Source organism: Equus asinus, chromosome 20, assembly GCF_041296235.1.
Source record: "Equus asinus isolate D_3611 breed Donkey chromosome 20, EquAss-T2T_v2, whole genome shotgun sequence".
Taxonomy (NCBI): domain Eukaryota; kingdom Metazoa; phylum Chordata; class Mammalia; order Perissodactyla; family Equidae; genus Equus; species Equus asinus.
In genome coordinates, this window is record NC_091809.1 from 41,645,953 (window position 1) to 41,664,421 (window position 18,469).

At 48.6% G+C, this 18,469-nt stretch overlaps 1 protein-coding gene across 22 annotated transcripts in view; it reads right to left on the reverse strand.

The window, feature by feature from the left end:
- Positions 1-803: 803 nt before the first annotated feature.
- GRAMD1B (GRAM domain containing 1B) overlaps positions 804-18,469 on the reverse strand; it is a 228,332-nt gene continuing 210,666 nt past the window's right edge. For 15 of the 22 annotated variants that reach the window (XM_070490038.1, XM_070490045.1, XM_070490046.1 and 12 more), the window contains 8 exons: positions 17,567-17,685; positions 17,154-17,296; positions 15,104-15,207; positions 14,164-14,376; positions 12,941-13,031; positions 9,238-9,345; positions 8,816-8,933; positions 804-6,283 (listed from right to left, as the gene is read on the reverse strand). In XM_070490038.1, coding sequence (XP_070346139.1) covers positions 6,194-6,283; positions 8,816-8,933; positions 9,238-9,345; positions 12,941-13,031; positions 14,164-14,376; positions 15,104-15,207; positions 17,154-17,296; positions 17,567-17,685 — 986 coding nt within the window. In that variant the 3' untranslated portion in view covers positions 804-6,193. The remainder of the gene's footprint in view (positions 6,284-8,815; positions 8,934-9,237; positions 9,346-12,940; positions 13,032-14,163; positions 14,377-15,103; positions 15,208-17,153; positions 17,297-17,566; positions 17,686-18,469) is intronic. The other 7 variants (XM_014843664.3, XM_070490050.1, XM_070490042.1 and 4 more) reach the window with 4 other exon arrangements.

Below are 18,469 nucleotides of genomic sequence, written 5' to 3' on the forward strand. Positions count from 1 at the left end.
AGGTACAGTCATGCATTGCTTAACGATGGGGATACATTCTGAGAAATGCGTCGTTAGGCGATTATTTTGTTGTTGTGCAAACATCACAGAGTGTACCTACACAAACCTAGATGGTATAGCCTACTACACACCTAGGCTATATGATACTAATCTTATGGGACCATCATCATATATGCAGTCTGTTGCTGACTGAAATGTCATTACACAGCACATGATTGTGTGTGTATACATACATACATATATATATATATATATATATTTTTTTTTTAATCTTTGAAATACTGAGGCTTGGAGTAATGGATGGGGCCCAAGGTGACACAGCTGGTAAATAGCGATGCTGCACTTTGTACTCAGGTCTGATTCCAAAACTTCTTAGCCATTCCCACTTTATCAGGCTGCCTCCCTCTCTGGGAAGGAGGTCCTAGATGTTGTGTGGATGGCTGTGCATATGTGTATGAGCATGCCTAGACACACGTGCCTTTAGGGCTTTTCCTGATCACATCTGGGAAGACCAAAAACATTTGGGGGCTGGCCCCGTGGCCAAGTGGTTAAGTTCATGTGCTCTGCTGCAGGCGGCCCAGTGTTTCATTGGTTCGAATCCTGGGCGCAGACATGGCACTGCTCATCAAGCCACGCTGAGGCAGTGTCCCACATGCCACAGCTAGAAGGACCCACAACGAAGAATATACAACTATGTACCGGGGGGCTTTGGGGAGAAAAAGGAAAAAATAAAATCTTTAAAAAAAAAAACAAACATTTGGAACGATGAGCACTAATGAATCAAGGAATAAACACACACACCATTTATTATTTGTAGTTCAATACTTTTTTCTTTTAATTCATACTGTACTTCCATGGCTCTAGCTACTTTACATTAAGATTTGGCTGGGAAGCCTTTTATGTTTCTAGATACTAGCAGTAAGTTTTCAGACCTTGCGCACAGCGCCAGGCAAAGTACAGTTACAGATCCAAATACAGATGGCCAGACAACTCAACTGCAATCAACCTGTGTTCGTTCCCATATATGGCCCCAGTGTGGGTGTTGGGGGCTGCTCCCTCTGCCTCACCCCACTCCACCCCATGTCAGTATTATGCAGGAGCCACTATGGCCTCTGACCCATCCCTCCCCACCTTGGAGTCTACGTTGAGTGGGAGAGGAGTGGGGAAGCACCATGGGTTTGGGAAGATGGTCTGGTCCATGCAGAGAGTTGTCTGGCCTTAGAGTGCAGGACAGGGAACTGTGGGGAGCCGCATACTGTTGTTGGCAAAAATGGTTGCTTTTACTATGCAATCTCAGCACACGGCACCCAAGCCCAAGGCCAACTCCCCAGACAGCCAACTGTCTTGCCTGGAGCAGAGGCCACCATTTTGATTCTGCAATGTCTCGTTGTGTTGAGAGAAGCAAGAATGGCCAAGGGGCAGAGATGACAATGTTCTGTAGGCCTTCACATGTCCAGTGGATCGTCTGACATCAGCTCCTCTTGACAGGCAAGGTGCTTCTCGCCAGCAGCCAAGGCTCCAATCCGGGCTCCCAGGCCTGCTGAGGACCTCAAATCACAACAGAAAACAATGCCCAAGACCCCTGAGCTGTCGCACAGAACACTAAAACAGGGAAATGGCTGGGCCCATCACAGCCAAGGCTGAAGCAGGAGTGAGGTAACAAGGGTGGGCAGAGAGGTGGGAAGGGGAGCTCTCTACACCATGTGCAAATTCCTGCTCCACATCAGGTAAGCAGGGGCGTTAAAAGATGGCCTTCCAGAAAAACTCTCCTCTTGGACCCAAAACACATCTTCTGGAAGAAAACACAGAGGTGGAGGGGAGTGGGGCCAGCCTGCTGGAGGTTGGGGGATGAGGGTCAAGGATGTCAAGTGGTGGATGGGATGATTGTCCCACAGCCTAGAGACAAGGGGTGGGGAAGAAGAGAGTCAGGAAGAGAGGTTCTCAAGTTTCCTACTGGAGTGGGCAGGTGAAGTTAGGGGGTGATGGGAGGGAGACCACAGCCCTGCTACCTAGGGGAGAGAAGAGCACTGTTTCTCCCGGGGGGGCCCTAGGGAGCAAGGGCTGGCTTTGGCTGCCTGCAGAGCTAAAGCAGCAGCATAGTATGGCACAGAAAGGATCCTTCTGAGACCACAAACAATCCAGAAAGATTCTTCCCCTAGTCCTTTCTCCAAGATTTCACCCTAGAGATGCTGCCTGCAAATGTAGTAGACATGGCCCAAGCTTAGGTCAGGATAGGGACATGGAAAGAATCCACTTCTAGCAAAGCATTCCTCGTGAGGTGGCCTGTTCCTTGTAATCCTAGGTTGTTAGTGTCAGTGTTCTAAGGCAACCCAGGGATTTTAGCCAAAGCTTCACTTAATCCAAACCCCAACAAGGTTTGGGTGGAGCCAAAATAGAAGTGCTAGGACCAGGAATGACTTCTCTCCACTGCTTCCTCTAGCAAGAAAGGATGGATAGATGAAGGTCTTCAAACCTAGAGACGGAAGATGGGCTCATCCAAGATAATGCCTTTCTTGCCATTGTACTTCTCCTCCCAGCTTAGACAGAGTCCAAAGGAAGGCCCCTTCTCAAACTAAGATAGGCTAATGAAGGAAGAAACACTCTCCTGGGTTAACACTGAGCAACATGACAAGCCTGATCTCTCTCTCCTCCTCCTCTATCACTGGGCCTCCTGAGCCCTTCTAGCCCATAAAGAAGAAAGTTTAACTACTCTGGATTTCCTGGGAACCCAGACACTGCCTGATCACTCATCTAAACACCAGGGGAGCTCTAGCTCAGAAGACTTGTTCCCTCCTGGCAGGGTACCTCCCAAGTCTGAGAAAGCCCAGCCTTGATGGTCTCTGGCCTAGCCTCCAAGACAATCCCAAAGCTAGAACCTACGTTAGCGATAGTCCAGCCCAACTCCCTCCTGTTACAAATGAGGATACTGAAGCCTGGTGGGGGAGGGTGGGATACTTGTCCAATAGCAGAGCCCAGACTTAGGTCCAGGTCCCTGCCTCTCAGCCCAGGGCTCTCACAGAGAACCTCAGGTTGCTGATGTTGCTGGCCTAGGATGCTATCCCCTTGTCCCAGGGGGAAAGGGCAGAGTCGCAGACAAGGCCAGCTTTTCCAACGCCAATCTTGTAGATTCCTCCACAGTAAGCTGGAGTGGAAGTATAGACCCTGTAGCTGTCCTTCACCTGGTTAGAAACTTTGCAAAATCTCTGAAACTAAGTGCGAGCTTTCCAATGTTTTGCCACATGAATTCTTGCAGAAAAACTCCTCCGTGGCCCAAGTTCTTATGTGAACAAAAACAAAAAAAGCACTGGCTGGAAGAAATAACATAGAAGGCGGTGGTTTTGATAGCCCCTTGCAGGTATCACAACTCACGTTATTTATGTTTTTCACTCCCAGACCTATCTGCAAGGGTGAGTTCCTTTCTCTTTGACAGGTTATTGAATAAGGGAAAAAAGCTTCTGTTTGGGAGTAAATAGAGTTGTTGGTTTTCAGCTGGTTTGAAAGTCAAAAAATGATTAAAACAGACGGCACTCAAAAGAAATCCATGATTCTTGGAAATGAGGCAGCCGAGGGTCATTCCCTATGTGTAGACGTTGTCTCCTGAGTTCAAATCACCAGAAATCATGAGGGTTCCTTAGACACACTAAGTACCTCCCCTTCCTGCCATCTTCTCCTCCCTAGGATGGGCCTGAGAGGCAAAGCAAAGGCAGAACTCTGGGTAGCCAGGTCTACTTCTACTTTACCCCCAGCAAGGGATGCTTTTTAAGTCATCCCAAAGGTCTCACCAGGGGATCTTCAATTAATGAATAATTTAAATAATTATGTACAGAATAAATTGGAGATTTTACTGGGGGCTGGCCCCGTGGCCGAGTGGTTAAGTTCGCGCGCTCCGCTGCAGGCGGCCCAGTGTTTCGTTGGTTCGAATCCTGGGCGCGGACATGGCACTGCTCATCAGACCACGCTGAGGCAGCGTCCCACATACCACAACTAGAAGAACCCACAACGAAGAATATACAACTATGTACCAGGGAGCTTTGGGGAGAAAAAGGAAATAATAAAATCTTAAAAAAAAAAAAAAATTGGAGATTTTACCATTTTTGCTTTCAAAAGTTTCTGGGAATAATTTTGGCTTCTGGCTACTCCAACGGGGAAATTTCTAGCAGTCTGTACTGTTCCTCCTTCTTTGGCTTGAGGCCCAGGAGCCTGACCCTCACCAGGGTCTCCTACTCAAAGGCTTAGACAAGAATGAGTAGTGACCCACTGGCCTGCGGGCATGCACACCCTTCACATGGATTACACTCGACTCCAATTCCTCACATCTCCTTTTCAAGAGGAAGGAGATCAATTCCAGCTGATCCCAAGGAACCTTCTCATCCTTCCCACCTGGGGGAGGACGTGGGCATGTATCTTTTTGCGTTCTCATCCTGCCCTTAGGGCAATAACAAGGTCATATTCTCAGACAGACTGAAAAGTCAGAAACTTTTCTTTAGTTGTCAAAGCAAGATAAAGCACAGGCCATTCCAAGGGAAGAAAACAACTTGCTCTTCTTTTGGGGTAGATCTATGATAAAATCTTTTTTTCCTGCCCCTCATCAAGAGACCCACCAGAAGAACAAGCGATCCGGAAGAGCTCTCCTTGCCAAACTGGCTATGATCCTTTCCTGATCAAGAATGTCTGCAAGGTTGGCCTGGACTGGCAGGAATCCTTTGGTCATTATACAGAGAAATAGCAATCTGTGTACGAAGGACAATAAGTGTGCCCAGAAGGGCCCCATGAGGTCAGATAAATGCATGGGTCCCAGTGAGACGACCCCGAAAAGGCCCTGGATGCCTCAATTTCTGAACCCAAGATCTTCTTTCTACTCCTAGTGATCTCATACCTCTCTAGGGCCAGAGACCAGAAAAGGCTTTGCTCCCTCAGCTGGAACTCCCACTCCCAAGTCTGAAAAACAGGATTTGGAATAGCCCCCATGGGGCAGAGAGTTGATTTGGTTTTTTCCTGCCCAAATCCATGCACCTTTGACAAATCCATTCCCTCCAGAGGCTTAGGTTTTCTTCCATGTGCAAAGCGCGTCAGACAGTTGCCTCCCTTAACTAAAGTTGGTTCTTCACTGAGAGTGAATGATGCTGGCAGCCAAAGGAGTGCTTAGACATCAGTGCTCACTGCTCACCCAGCGTTCTGTGCTTAGACCCTACAATCTGTACATTGCTAGGGCATTCACTCTCTCAAACCCTAGAGGTCCTAGAACACTGTGATTCATACTGGAAATCAAACTCAAAGGGAATTAATTAGAGCCACAGACCTGACTTACTGATAACCACTAAAAGAGGTTTAACAAGATCAAAAATGCTCTACCCTGGCTAATAAACAATGTGCTCTCAGGGCACAGAGAAAAAATAGGGCTTTAGGCACTAAAAAGTGACACTTCACCCAGAACCAGCCTGGGAGAAGACCAGAGAGAAGAGGGGGTGGGAAAGTAAGAAATTCCCAGCCCTTATTGGGTCCACACCCTAGACAGTTAGAGGAAGGTGCGGGGGTGGGGTGATCAAGGAGAATACCCTTCAGAACACAAGTCCTCAGGAGCCTTCAGCCACAAAGCCCAAACCCACAAGTGCGCCTTCCTTGCTTTCCAGCATCCTCTCCACCTGAATCTTGGGGTATGGTCCATAGAAAGGAGGTGGCCTCATGTGGTAGTTTAGATTGGGCTCCTGCCCTCAATGCTTCCTTGTTCATAAGAGAACACCTGGGGAAGCATGCAGTAGGGAAGAAAAGATTCTCTTTTATTTTGGAAACAAATCAAAAGGGGATTAGGGAATGAAGCACCTTAAGCAATGCCCCCTTAAGACTTCAAGACCCCAGGGTCTTCACAGGCATAACTTTGGCTCAACAACATTTCCCTTCTCAGAGCCAAGAATGGCCAGCAAGGGAAAGGGCGAGGACTAGAGGATGGGGGAGGAGGATCAGGGGAGGTCAGCGCTGAGAGGTGGTCCCTGCCCTCCTCGGACCCTCCACTGGCCAGCACAGGAGGCGGTCCCGCTCCTTCTCCCTGGTACAGAGGCATTATCTCTTTTTAAAATCTGTATATAATATATATATATTTATATTCTGTATATATATATATTTATATATATATATTTATATGGTCTATGTACATGTATTGCACAGGCCTCTTGCAGCCACCCCTGTTCCTGCCTTGTCAATGATAGCGGTTCCTCTTCTCTTCACTTTCTGATGTGTAGTCACGGGACCTGATGCCGTTCTGAAGATTGATGAGTGAGTCCTTCATCTGTAAGACAGGGAACCCCACCCAAGCCCCGGTTTGTGTCCTCAGCGGGCTTCTCATCCAGCAGCATGAGCCATGCCCACTTGTGGCAGGTCCCCTACCATGCCAGGGAGCTAAAGAGAGCTGGGCTTCTAAAACAGGGGACACACACAGTCTCAGGCAGAAAGGGGACAGCCACCCCACCACTGGGAACCCCTAGGGTCAGGTTCGCTGTGACTCAATGACCTGTGGCCCTTGTCTCACTGAATCAGGAATTCTCTCGAAGCATTCAATTGCTATCAGGAGCCGCAGTAGACTGCCATTTACTTGGTCTTCTACTCCTTCAGTTTGGTTTCTCCACTGACTCTGAATAGACTGTACCATCTTTGTACATTTTTCCACACTGTTCCTCCAGCCTGGGACTTTCTCTCTTGCCTATTCCAACTTCACTCATCTATCGAGACCCAGAAGAAATCCAAATTTTCTCTGGCTCACAGTCATCTTTCTTTTTCCTGGCCTCTCACATACCACTCCCTTGGGTTTGGACTGCAGTCAGCTTTAACAGCTTTGTTCCATGCGTGTGGGACTGCACTGTGTCTTGTCTTTCTCTTACACACCCCAGGTGCCCAGCAGAGAATCGAGCAGGTTCCTAGCTGTACCCATATCACTGAGTTAAACTTCACCTTAACTGAATTTCCTAAGCTCCTTTAAGAAACAGACACACTAACATCGTTAGGTCATGGGGATGAAGTCTATGGGGCAGTTCTGGCAGCAGAATCCTAAAATGGCCCATCACACCACAACACATTCAAATACTGTCTCTAAGTAAGCTGCTCTGTTACAACATACTACAGTTATCGTTTCATGGGTAAATGGTTGTGGATTTCGAGAACCTCTGGTCGCTGCCTATTCTACCACTTTCACTTTCTTCTCTCTGATACTTCTGTATCCTCTGCTCAACAGGGATGAGGGGCCCAGAACTGTTCTTTTAAACATTACTTTTAAAGGGAAAGAAATAAAACACCTATCTAAATGCTTGTAGAGTCCACCATGCTATACATCTGCCAGCCCCAAGTGCCAACTTAAGGGGACCCACACTAAAATAGATTTCTAGAGTTGGAGGAGAACTGAGTCATCCAGTCCAACTGCCCTCCCCCATTTAATTCATAAGTTCCTCATCCAACATCATCGAGTCACCCCTTCAGCACTCTGAGTGACAGAATTTCAGTCCTTCAAAGCAGCCCATTCCATTGCTGGATAGCTCTAACCCTAAGTAGTCTGTTTATATTTGATGACTCAAAACCCAATTCCCTATACCTAGGATGGCCCTAGTTCCATCCTCTGGAGTTCCAAAAATGGTCTGAATCTTTCACTTGTTGGGCCTCAATATCTGAGACTATCCTGTTCTCCTCCCCAGTCTTCGCTTCTCCTGAGCAGACCTTCCATTCTATCCACCCTCCTTGATATGACAGGGCTTCCAAACTCCTCGCTATGCCCTTGACCTGCTCTTGGTAAAAAAGATACTCTAAACACATTAAACTGGGTCCTGATAGCTGCATTAAAACTCTCTCACCTTAATTTAGAGCTAAGACCAAAATATGAAGGGGAAATAAAATTTAATATCAGTGAGTGCCTCCCGTGTGCCATCAAATCCTGATAGCAATTTCATGAAGCAACGATTATAATTCCCATTGTAAAAATGAAGAAACTGAAGCTCACTAATATTAAATCCCTTGCTCAAGGTCACAAAACTAGTTAGTAGCACATTTAGGATTCCTTCTCAGGTCTGGCTGACCACGAAACATAAGAAATCCCTTAGGAACAGAAATTTTAATGCAACAGGACAAACCCTCAGTCTCCTGTCTTCCTAATTCTCCTGGAGAGCAAAAGCAGGTTCCTGCTGTCTTGGCAACCACATGGGCTCCTTTCATAGGATGTTATATTCTTTTGGAGAAAGGAAGAAGCTCCCTCCCCTGATAAAACTAAGCTCATTATTGATTTTGCCCCAGGATGGTTTTCTCAGATGCATCTGGTTTTTAGAAGAAATACAGACAACTGTACTAGAAAGATGTTATGAAGAGAAGACATAATGCAACCATCTTCCCAGGGCAGCCTCTGAGGAAGAGTGACGTGCTGGCAGCTGTGTGTTTGTGGGCATGTTTTGGGGGCAAGGGAGGGGGTGGCACACATCAAACGGAACTAGAAAGATATGGCCTCTGGGAAGACAAATCTCTGTAAATAGGAAATTTTTTCTTTAAACGTCTGTAAGATGGTTATGGGTTACCAAGAAAAAAAAAATTAGTTCTCCTTCTATCTAACCTACAGCTTTTCCGCTGTAAATCCAGTGTGTTGTTCTGTTGTTGTTATTTTGGGGAATACACCTGTGTTTCCAACAGCCCATTCAAGGACGGCTTTAAAATGAGACAAATGGATGGCCCAGAAGGATGAATGGAAAGATGAGATCCAGTGGGTGGTGATGGAGATGGTGATCTTTCTTAGGGAAGCAGTTCCATCCCAGGGAGACTGGGGCAAGGAGAGAGGGTAGGGGCATCTCACCTGGTCAAGAAGCATCACTGAAGATTTGATGATCTCCCTCCACTTTTGGAGCTCAGTATCGTGGTACTTTTGTTGGGACTCTAAGAGCTGGGCCCATTCTGTCTGAGATTGGGGTAACCTGTGGGGTAGAAGAAGGGGTACCCCAGCAGCTGGAGTTATACTCAATGGAGTGTCCTGTGCTCCCAGACCTCTAAAGGACAGAGTCACATCAGAGTGCTTTGTCCTTTGCTCACTGCCCCTGGTTCCCCTGTGCCCCAAATCAGACTCAAATTATAGGGACAGTTTTTAGAGCTTGCCTACGGACTCATGCCAAAGGTGATCCCCCAGCTAAGGGCAGCAGGGCAGTCCCAAGGAGGCAGGAGGCAGGGCATGGTACTGAGTGGGATGGAGGTGGTGGCAAGGGGAAGAGGCCAGGGTGTTACCTTTCTTGGAGCCTCAGACCCTGCCAGGCAGTGAGGGTCTGGGTGGTGTATTCTAACATCCAGAGTTTGTAGAAGAGCATCATGTTAAGGATGACCAGCAGCACCAGACTAGGAAGGAGACAAGGGGAAAAAAGCAACAGCAATGAGATATAATATGAGAATGCATGCTTCCTCTGAGAGCCAGGGCTATCCCCCACCCCAGAGGCTGCTGTTCTTGACCATTGGGTCACCTGAGGCTTTGCAGTGAGTGAGTAAGTGAACTGGAGGGATGCAGCAAGGGGGGGAAAGAGAGAGAGCAGCACTCTGATCTGGAGGGACCAGGACACCGCGGGAGAGCCACGGCAAGGTGTGTGGGTAAAGGCAATGGAAAGGAGAGACACACGCAAGTCACCCAGAATCTGGGTGCCTAGGGAAGAGAGCTAAGATGGAGAGGAAAAGAGATGAAGGGGTGAAGGAGGCAATCACAGAGCCAGTACCTGAAACAGATCCTAACGGGAGCAAGGAAGAAAAATGGGGAGGAGGCAGAGGTTAGAAACAGGCTAGTGTGGGGAAGCAGAAAACTGCCCCTCATCAAGCCAGAGAGAGTGCGAGTCCGTGAGAAAGAAACATTAGGAGCAAAGACACAGTGATGAGGAGAGCTAGCAAGGAAGGAGCAGGAGAAAGCTACTGTAGACAGACTCTTCGTATTTCAGGCTGATAAATGGAGACGAGAGTCTTCCTACCAACCCAGCATCAGAACATGACTGGAGGTGACACTGTGGGAAGAATTCCATGGGGTTCCCAGCCCCAGCCCTGACAGGCCTCACAGCTGTGAGCAGGATGGCCCTGAAGCACAGTCTCCCTGCCCCCTGCCACAGTCCTGCAGGGTTCCCAAGGTTTCCAGAGTCTGGGAGACAGGAGGGGGTGAGGATAATCCAGGGGCTGGAGGAGAGTCACAAGGGAGACTGGGGAAATTCTCTTCTGCTCTTGGCCTCAGTGGCTGCCAGAAGATCAGTTTACGACAGAAGTTCATGGGATGGAGAGATGAAGATTCAGGTAAAGAGAGGCTCCAGAGACAAGCAGAACTGGGGACAAATCCTGGCTCACCAGTTAAATGTTTCTTAACTTTTGACCAAATTTCCGAGCTTCTCTGAAACTCAGTGTCCTCAACAGGATAATAACACCTACCCTGCTGGGGTTGTTACGTGGATTAAAGGAATGCACATACAGCCTTGCACACAGGAAGCCCCTCCACAACGGGCGGTGTTCATCATTAAAGGAGGAGGCGCAGACACACAAAGGAAAAAGGAAGATGACATAAATGGGAAGATAAAACAAACAGGTGGAAAAAAAGACCAGCAAAGAGAAGAAATCTTATACTATGCCTTCGACCTTTCAAAGTGGGTGTATGTGTTTGTGTCTATGTGCACGATACTGTACTTCTCACTCATGCCTCGAGCACTATGGAAGATAATATTCCTTAAGCTGGCAGCTGCAAGGGCCGGGGGCTACTGAGCTGTGCTCTTGGGGCTGAGTTCTCCACAAGAATCTCTAAATGTTATGGTGAATTTCAACAGTGCTGTCTTTAATTGTATCAGCACACATCAGATCATCTGAACGCCCACCTTTCCAGCATGGGCTCACACAATCTTAGCACCTGCATCTGGGTTATGTTTATAATCCTGTCTGTGCTTGGTGAAGGTCCAGGGACACCCCTGAAGGCTCGGTGGTCTAAACGGAGAAAAGAGGTGGGAGGGTGGGGTCACCACAGGGCAGATTTATGGGGCTCGAGCCTGCCAGACACAAGGCAGTCTGTGCTGTGGTAGTCCATCCCACACGCATGCTGTCAGCACACCCACCACCTGGACCCTCTGGTGTTGAATGAAGAGGCCTGATTATCCTAAAGTAACAAAGCCCTAAAGTTAGCTAATACTATGCTATACAATTTACTCAGGTGAGCAGTCAAATGAAGTCAAAATGCAGAAAGAGCTTAAACACAGAACTAACCCGAGGATACTTTTCTATCTACCAAACCCAACACCAGAGATTTGACACAGCAACAGCATGAATCACATTACAGTGATGATGCTAAAATGTGAATTTTACTAGTTTTATAGCTGTCTGTGTATTTAATTTTGTACACATATCCTGGCTTCTTACGCCATAGTCAGAAGAATTCTACATCTACTTTTACGTTACATATTCAAGTAAGGTTGACAAGAGCCTCCTCAGGGTCCTCACAGGACCCTCTCTCTTATGTGGCCCCAGGTTTGCCCGCAGCCCCATTTTCTTCCTCACATGCTACACTCTCCTCCGATGATCTCATTCACCCATGGTTTTAATGCAACTGATAATTAAATCAGCAGCTGCAGCCTGAACTTCTCTCCTGAGCTCTACCTGTCAGCTCCCCCTGGATAACCTACAGCAACTCAAACACTTCTGGAACCAACAGCATCTTCTCTGACAACTTCTCGTTAAGTTCCAGATTTCTGTTAACGACACAACCACCTACAGTACTTGAATCAGTAAGTCATCTTCCTTTGCTACATAACTGGATGTAACAAGTCTTTACCTTTTAGGATCTCTCAGCTCTGGTCCCTCATCTTACTCCGACAGCCTCTCGCCTAGATCACTGTGGTTTACTTTCACTGGCCTCCCTGCCTCCAGTACCTTCTGCTCTAGCTCATTCGCCATACTGCTGTCAGAATGACTGTCTTTTTAAATGCAAATTCAAACATGACAGTCCAGAGCTTTGTTAAGTGTTTTCTGAGGGCAGGGCTGTTCCTGCTTCCGGCTCTCTGAAAATGCTTTAGTGAAGGCCTGAGGCCAGAGGGGTGGGGAGAGGGTGTTGCAGAAGCAAGACTCAATGAGAGAAAGTCTAGCAAGTGGTGCACAGCTGGGGGAGCCAGCGCCTGGGTAGCTCCCATGTCCCCCACCCACCTCCGCGCCAACATTCTCACAGCACACCCTGATCCAGGAAAGGGTGGGATGTCAGAAGAGCAGAAGAGCTGCCTGCAGTTAGCTGTCCTAGCTGCAGCCTGCTCAAAATGGTTTAGCACAGTCCTGAGCAGGCTCTGGGCTTACCCTTCAGATAGCTGTGTTCTCCCATCTTCCATTTTCATTTCTTCCAACTTCCTTTCTCCCTAGCCCAGCATCTTTCTGCATAAGTTACTGAACCTACCGTTTTACAACATTATGGCACTTACTACAAATTGTTCACATTAAAATAAGCATATATTCTTCCTGGACAATAGTCATTGATTTTGTCTGGCTACCCTGCCAGAGTGGACCCCATAAGTGCATGGTCCTAATGCCTGGCATGGAGCAGACACCAGAATGTCTCTCACAAATGAATGAATGGGCTCATAAAATGCTCTGTAGCATCTCTATGTTAGCATTTATTCAATGATGTAGTAATTTTGAATTTCCTGTCTGTCTTATCCAATTGAAACTGAGCTCCCGAAGGGCATGGATGCTGTATACAGCATCTTCTTCAGAAGCCTGAAGGCCTAGCATACAGGAAATGCTGAACAAAACAGATTTAAAAAAGGAAAGAGGCAAGGAATGACAGACAGAGCAAATGAGAGAAGACTAGAGGACAAAGAAAAAGAAAAACATAGCAACGTGAAGGGTGCTCCATTGGCCTGAAGGGACGTGGAAGGAAGCAGCAAAGAAAGGGAAGGTGGTGAGGGCAGGGTGGGGAGGAGAGCCTGGAATCCCTTACACACAGCTGATAACCAGCAGCAGCTTGGACACGCTCTGCAGGTGGAAACCATTGGGAGTGTCCTCAGGGATATGCCGTGTCTGCGTGGAACCTGTGGAGAGAATAGAGTCCATGACCATTGTGGCCCACAAATCCACCAACTGCTGACGTGACACTGGTCATGCACAGAAATTCAGGGAATGATGGGGAACTGTCTGTGATGCTGTCACAGCAACGCTATGATAGATATACCCTGTCCTCCAAAAGTAGAAGGTAAACTCCTCAAGGCCAGGGCCATGGATCAGGTCAGGGAAGGTGGACAGTCAAGTCACTGAACAAATGAGAAAATCAACAGACCTCTGTAGCTAGGACATACAGACATAGGACAAAGTGATCTGCACCCGTGGAAGGTGAAGCAGCACTGGGCTAGGACTAGAGGGAGTCAGCATTCAGCTCTGGCTTTATCCAGGACTGGCTACGTGATGTTGGCAAGTCCCATAACCTTCCTGAGAGTCAGTGTATTCAAATGCAGTGTTGGTCAGAAATCCTACATGTAAAACACATAACATGGGAATGCTCTGGTGGAAGCTAGGTGGAGAGACATGGAAGGGTGGTACTTTCCTTCTCTCCTTCTGCCTCCTCTCCTATCCCCATCCAGCTCTGATAAATGCCCAGGGATGTGCTCAGTACAGTTTGAAAAATACTGGGTTAGTTGGTCTCTAAGACCTCTTCTAGCCACAAGTTTCCATGACTGAGCAAAGACACCAGATTGTGAATGGCTGTATGGGAAGAGAGAGGCATAGCAAAGGAGTCCACTGCCTGGGAGCGCAGGTCCTTGGTGGGCCGTGGGGGCCAAGGGACAGGGGGCTGCCTTGGACTCCCTGATCTTTGTGTTATAAGGTAATCTCTGTGGTCTGAGCTTCAGCTTCTCCCCGCTGCATTTCCCAAGAACTTGGAAGCTGCATACTTGAGCCTATCCAGACAGCCATGGAGCTCAGGCAATGTGGAAGCAACAAACCCAGAGGCAACTTTTGTTCAGCAGAGCACACAGATGGGCTCAGCAGGGGCTGAGGAACTCAAAGGGCAAAGAGAAACAGGCAGAGCACTGGAGTCTCAGATTTAATAAATCACATGCAAATTATATACAATCTATACCAAAGGTGCAAAATGAGTGTACATGTGTGCGCCACCGCCCAGGCATGCGGCTCCAGCCCAAAGCCCTAAGCCACACCACCTGGCCCCACCTGGCACACCTGCCACGTGCTTGATCCTATGGCCCACATCTTCATCAGTGGGTGTGGTGACGGGACTCATCACCTCTTCCAGGTGAGGCACCCGCAGGTGGGCATGGGGACGCTTCCTTCTCCGCACCGTTGTGGGCTTGCTGGCCTTCTCTTTGGGAGACTGTCTGTGCATCTCAGCCAGGTAGGTGCTCTCTGTTTTGGTCAGCTCACTCTCTGTCAGAGACAAAAGGCCACATCGAAGGCCATCTGCTCATAGCTCCAACTCAACACACTGGCCTCTAGTAGCAACTCTGTCTACTCCTAGCTGAGCCCTCTCTAAGAGAACCATTTTCCATACTGTATGCTGAGAAGCTGGCTGAGAGGGTGGGGGTCCCTCTGTCTACTCCTAGCTGAGCCCTCTCTAAGAGAACCATTTTCCATACTGTATGCTGAGAAGCTGGCTGAGAGGGTGGGGGTCCCTCAGGGATGCCCGTGACCCTCAGGAAGTACTGCTGGGACGCAGCCCAGCCCAAAGCCCTCTTCTGGGTTGTTCAACAGTGTACGGAGACATAGGTTCCCAACACCTGCACCCTCGTGTACACAATTTGGGGCCCATCTCATTTCCTAAGAGATGCATTCACAGGCGATTTCCTTTCTCTAACAGAATAACCACCAGTGTGACTAGACCTGAGGTTCACTTTTTGGGCAGGGGGAGGAGGTGGTCGTAGATCTCTTGATAATCTCATAAAAGTTACAGGCACAGTCTCTTGAAAAATGCACATGTTCACATAGGTGCCAAATTTTGTATCCATGTCTGGGCAGACCTAGGGAGCCCATGACACTCCTTCACTACCTTAGTCTCTCTCCTTGTTCTCCATGGTTCCCAATCCCCAGAATCGTGACAGCTGAACAGTTCACCAATTTCTGCAGTTCAACCGGCAGCAATGATTGTAGCGCTCACCTAAATGGCGGAAGTAGTCCTCCAGCCCACTCCAGAAGTTCTTCTCGATGAAAGTTTTCACTAACCCCCAAGGCTGTTTTCGGTACCGCAGCTCTGTGGAGACCCTGAGAAACAAGCCAGAAACAAGATCAGCCTTTCCTGGGCAGACCCTCCTCTGCCAGGAAAAGGAAAATTCAGGTTTAAGTTCAAAGCAGCTTCACATTTGTGCTACATATTACAAGTTAAAAAGTCCTTTCACCTCCATGATGTCATCTGATCTCCCTGGTCACCCCTTTAGGTCTGTAGGGCCAGTGGATTTATCCTCATTTTACAGATGAGAAGAATGAGTTTCAGAATATTTAAGCAGGCCCAAGGCTGACAACAAGGGCTTCTGACCCCAAGCCCAGAGTTCTTTCATGACACCACGTTGCCTCCTTCCAGAATTCCAGACGGTGCCAAGCAGCCTGCAGCCAGTCATGGGGTCCTCCTCTCCTCCTAAGTCCAAGGCAGGCTATAAGGTTTCAGCACGTCTGCCTTTAAGAGCATCATCTGCTACCTCCTGCCTCTCCACTACATCCAGGACCTTGCCAGCTCTTGCTCTTTTCTAAGTATTCTCCCTCACAGTCATGAGTCTTTCTACTGCCCATATGTCTTGCAGTATCAGCTCCTTCCTCTCCTACACAGCAGCTCTGCTCTCTGCCTCTCCTTAGGTTCATTTTCATCTGTCAAGAGACTCTCCCAGTGTATGCTCCCCATCTTTAAGGCTCCCTGCCCTGCCCTCATACCCCTCCCCAGGGACACCACCCCCACCCATGGCCTGATGTGAGCATGCCTATACCTGGAGCCACCTCACCCCGTGCCCAATGGCTGTTTACTGGATTGAGGGTGGGCACCTCTCTGAAAGGTCTATCTGAGGTCAACCAGCTACCTCTGCGTGTACTAGATAGAAAAGACATCCAATCAGAAGACCCTCCAAGGAAGCTGGGATTGAGAATCCTAGACACTGTGGGGGAAGGACAGGGGAAACAGGACGGAGGGAAATAAAGGAAGGAGGGAGGAAGGGAAGGGAGGGGAAAGGAGGAGAAGAGGCTCACAGAACAGCACAGAAACCAAAAAGAAAGTCTTTTTAAAAAGAAGAGAAAGATGCAGGCCCTTTCTGAGGCGTGTATATCCAGATCTTCCTGACTCCTGAGAGATCTCTCTGTGGCCTTTCACTTAATTTCACTAAATCCCTATTTTACTTAACTGAGAGTAAATTTCTGTTTTGTACAACCAAAAGAATTTGGTCTAAGATCAGACATACAGTCTGATTATTTTCAAACGGGTATGTGTCTTGACTTTTCAATTACACTAGAAGCTTCTTAAAATGTCAGGGTCTAAATTTCTTCCTTCCTCGAATGCACATCACAGTGCCGAGAACAGGGCTCTACCCACAGTCAGCACTCTAATTATTCACTCAATCAACATCTTCTGGACTCTGCTCTGTGCTGGCCCTGTGCTGAGTGCTGGCAGTCAGCAGTGAATGGACGGGATTCCTGCTCACCGGCAGCTCACCGTCTAACAGGGAGACAGACAGTAAACTGTGATACATGTAGTGTGGCGGAAAGAGCACAGGTTTACGTTTCTAAGACCTAGGTTTCAGCACTTACCAGGGATAAGACTCTTGACAAAGTTACTTAATTTAAATGACCCTTAGTTTTCTTACCTGAAAAATGAGGATAAATCCACCTCCCCGGGTCATTCTACAGATTCCAGTTCATGTAGGTGAGCACCTACACAGTACTTTATAAACTACAATCAATGAACAGCAGTAGTTATAAAAGTTTTACTAAAGAGACGCACAGGGTGGTAAAGGGAACACACAGGGGAGAGAACAATTAACTCTGACCATGTGGGGGTGCGTGTCTCAGAGGCTTCAGAAAGAAGGTAGAAGAAAGGATGAGTCAGCAGGCCTAGATACCCAACCTCCTCCTTCCTCTTTAGGAGTTAATGAATGTTCTCTGATGTAAGGACCCCTGTGCCCCAGGAACTTGCTGTGAGCCCGCCCCCTCGGGCCCTCCGGACACCACACCTGAGTCGACTCTTGTTCCGCGCCACACGGGTGAGCGTGTAGCGGTTGATGGTATAGAAGTAGTCGTGGTACGGCACGTCGTGAGTGAGGACTTCGGCGTCTATCACGTAACATTCACTCTCCTGGCTCGCCTTGTACATGGTCTGAGGGGAGGAAAGGCCCACCCGACAAAACCGAGGAGAAGCAAGATGAGAAAAGCACCTCCTTCCCCAATCTCCCCCACCCCAGTCCCGACTGCTAAATGGAGGACCTGGAACCACTGGAAACGGCAGCATCTAAGCACGTAGATGCTCCCCTCTCAGGGCTAACGACACTTGCACCCAGAAACTTCTTCCTCACATCTATCCTTAATCCTTCATGACAGAACAGAGGCATTTCTGGCTCATTCTTTTTCACCTCTGCCCTTGACTCACCTGGGTCTCCCTGACAGTGGCAGTTTTGGGAGCCAGAGGATTGGTAAGGGTGATGGTATAAAGAATCACTCGACTCTGGTTTCCATTCTCTTCCTTTTTCCACGGATGGAAGATGATATCTGAGGGTGGAGAAGAGCCCCGGGATGACAAATGGAAAGAGGCACGCCCTCCCCACATCCGAATTTCCCCTCCAAGTGAACTTCTCTTGACTGTACTGATGGCCGACTGGCCCCCACAAGGAAGCCAATGGGAGCCTGAGGGCTGGGGGAGGAGGAGAGAGAAGGGGGAGTCAGAGCAGAAAGAGGCTCATTGTAGCATTGCCGAAATTCTACTCAGGCTCCAGAATGCTGATTGTTCCTGGGGCTGGGGCAGGAGGTCCTGGGGGCACCTGCGGGGGTGCTGGCAACAGTGGAGTCACTGTAGTGAGGGCCTGGGATCCCTGGGAACAAGTCCTCTGCTCTAAGGCGTGACCTCCTGTACCCTCAGCATGCCCTCTCCTCCTGGCAGAGGGGTATGCTAATGCCCAAATGCTCTTTCACAGACTCGGATGCCCAGCAGCTCTGCTAGGCCAGAGCCGCAGTCCCTGCTGAGTGGCAGAACCAGGGCAGGGGGATGGACAGTGGCATGGAGGTGCAAGGCATGAACTCTGAGAGGCCTAGATCTGAACCCCAGCTCTGCCCTTCTTAGCTGCATGACCCTTAGGCCTGTAACAACAGTCTGAGTTCCAGTTCCTCATTGATACCGTGGGGATCACAATACTGGCACAGAGGGCAGACTTCAGGATTAAATGAGATAACGTAACATGCTGGCATACAGAGGGTGCTGACTAGGAAGTGGTAGCTGCTATTCTGTGAGATCTTGCTCAATAGCAAGTCTTTGGGGCCCGGCACCGAGGGCCTGGTG